The following is a 2,500-nucleotide window of genomic DNA, read 5'->3' on the forward strand; positions in this document are numbered from 1 at the left end:
GTTTATTTATATATAACATATATATATGTATATATATATATATATATATTTATTTATATATATAATATATATATATATATATATATATATAATAGTAATTTTTTTTAATGAGGTGCATTTGCACTGACTGGCAAGGATGCTCTTATAGCTCGGAAAAGTTTCCTAACCGCTGATTGGTTAGAATTATTTTGTCCAACCAATCAGCGACTAGGAAACTTTTCCGAGCTAAAAGGGCACTCCTGCGAGTCAGTGCAAATGCGCTTCATTGAATACAACTGTCTATAGGTTGGTTTCTTGATATGCCTTCAGGTAATGCAAAATGGTAATGAAGTGGCTATAACTAAGCACACCTATGATCCCATTAGAGAGTTTTACGTTGGTTACCTGGAGAAAGAAATTAGCGCAGGTGAGACTATCCAATTAGAAATGTCCTTTGAGGGGTACTTGAACGATCAGATGAGAGGCTTCTACAGGTCTTCTTACGTCGATGAGAGTGGCAAGACAGTGTGAGTTTTTTTCTCATTGACTGTGAATGTCAAAATGCTAAGGATATATAATGAAAAAATAATGGGTTTTATTTGTGGGCTTTTAGTTTAGTTTTTTTTTTTTTTTTTTTTTTTTTTTTTTTTTTTTTTTTTGAGAATATCGTAATGGATGGTATGCAGTGTTTTTCTAATTAATTTTGAATGTGGAAATACTAAAGATATATATATTGAAATATAATGTTTTTTATTAGTGGGCTTTTACTTTACTTTTTTCTTTCTTTAGAATATCGTAATATACGGTATGCAGAGTGTTTTTTTTAAGTAATTGTAAACGTTGAAATACAAAAGATATATAGTAAGATATAATGTTTTTATTTGATGAAATACAAAAGATATTAATTAAAAAAATATTTTTTTTTTATTTGTGGGCTTTTAGAACACTTTTTAGAAAATCATAAAGGATGGTATATAGTTTTTTTTTTTTTCTTCTAATTAATTGTGTATGTTGAAATACAGAAAATATATACTGAAAAGAAAAAAAAAAGTATTTGTTGGCTTTTAGAATATTTTTTTTTTAAAGAATTTCATAAAAGACGGCATGTAGTGTTTTTCTAAGTAATTTTGAATGTAGAAATACAATTTATATATATTGAAAAAATATTTTTGTTTGTTTGTGGGCTTTTAGAACACTTTTTTAGAATACCATAAAGGATGGTATGTAGTTTTTTTTATTAGTAATTGTAAAAGTAGAAATAAAAAAGGTATGTATTGAAAAAATAATATTTTTATTTGTGGGTTTTTAGAACACTTTTTGTGAGAATGTCATAAAGGACAGTATGTAGTGTTTTGGCATTAAGTTATTAATCGTTTATTAAGCATGCTCCATTTGCCATCAATGACCGTTGATATCATGACACCAACCAATCAATCATTCTATCCTGAAATCAGGTACTTGGCAGGAACGCAATTTCAGCCAACGGATGCAAGGAGAGCCTTCCCTTGCTTTGACGAGCCCGCCTTAAAAGCACAGTTCACTGTATCACTAGCCCGAGAAAAGACCATGGCTACTCTTTCCAATATGCCACTCAGCACAACAGAAGATATGTAAGAACGAATTAGTTATTTTTCTTTAATTAGTTGTTATTTTATGTTTATTGTAGAAGGAATGAGTTATTATGCATTCCCTAGCTGTCTTTTTTATGTTTATTGTAGGAATTATTTATTCTTCTATACCTAGTTATCTTTTTCATGTTTATTGCTGAAGGAATTAGTTATTCTTCTTTACTTAACTGATTTTTTTTGTTTACTCCAGAACGAATTAGTTATTCTTCTTTACTTAGTTGTCTTTTTTCATGTTTATTGTAGAAGGAATGAGTTATTTTGCATTAACTAGCTGTCTTTTTTATGTTTATTATAGAAGGAATGAGTTATTCTGCATTAACTAGCTGTCTTTTTTTATGTTTATTGTAGAAGGAAGGAGTTATTCTGCATTCCCTAGCTGTCCTTTTTTTATGTTTATTGTAGAAGGAAGGAGTTATTCTGCATTCCCTAGCTGTCCTATTTTTATGTTTATTGTAGAAGGAAGGAGTTATTCTGCATTCCCTAGCTGTCCTTTTTTTATGTTTATTGTAGAAGGAAGGAGTTATTCTGCATTCCCTAGCTGTCCTTTTTTATGTTTATTGTAGAAGGAAGGAGTTATTCTGCATTCCCTAGCTGTCCTTTTTTTATGTTTATTGTAGAAGGAAGGAGTTATTCTGCATTCCCTAGCTGTCCTTTTTTATGTTTATTGTAGAAGGAAGGAGTTATTCTGCATTCCCTAGCTGTCCTTTTTTATGTTTATTGTAGAAGGAAGGAGTTATTCTGCATTCCCTAGCTGTCCTTTTTTTATGTTTATTGTAGAAGGAAGGAGTTATTCTGCATTCCCTAGCTGTCCTTTTTTATGTTTATTGTAGAAGGAATTGATTATTTTACTTTGTCTATTTTTATCCTTTTTTTACCAATTTTTTATCTAATTT

The 2,500-nt window shown here is 29.5% G+C and overlaps 1 protein-coding gene across 1 annotated transcript in view; it reads left to right on the forward strand.

Annotated features, from left to right (window-relative positions):
• The window catches only part of LOC137616315 (aminopeptidase N-like), a 36,513-nt gene that overhangs the window by 6,528 nt on the left and 27,485 nt on the right, over positions 1-2,500 (forward strand). The window contains exons 4-5 of the mRNA XM_068345963.1: positions 310-506; positions 1,434-1,589. Of these exons, the coding sequence (XP_068202064.1) occupies positions 310-506; positions 1,434-1,589 (353 nt within the window). The remainder of the gene's footprint in view (positions 1-309; positions 507-1,433; positions 1,590-2,500) is intronic.

This window comes from Palaemon carinicauda, chromosome 22 (genome assembly GCF_036898095.1).
Source record: "Palaemon carinicauda isolate YSFRI2023 chromosome 22, ASM3689809v2, whole genome shotgun sequence".
In the NCBI taxonomy this organism is placed as follows: domain Eukaryota; kingdom Metazoa; phylum Arthropoda; class Malacostraca; order Decapoda; family Palaemonidae; genus Palaemon; species Palaemon carinicauda.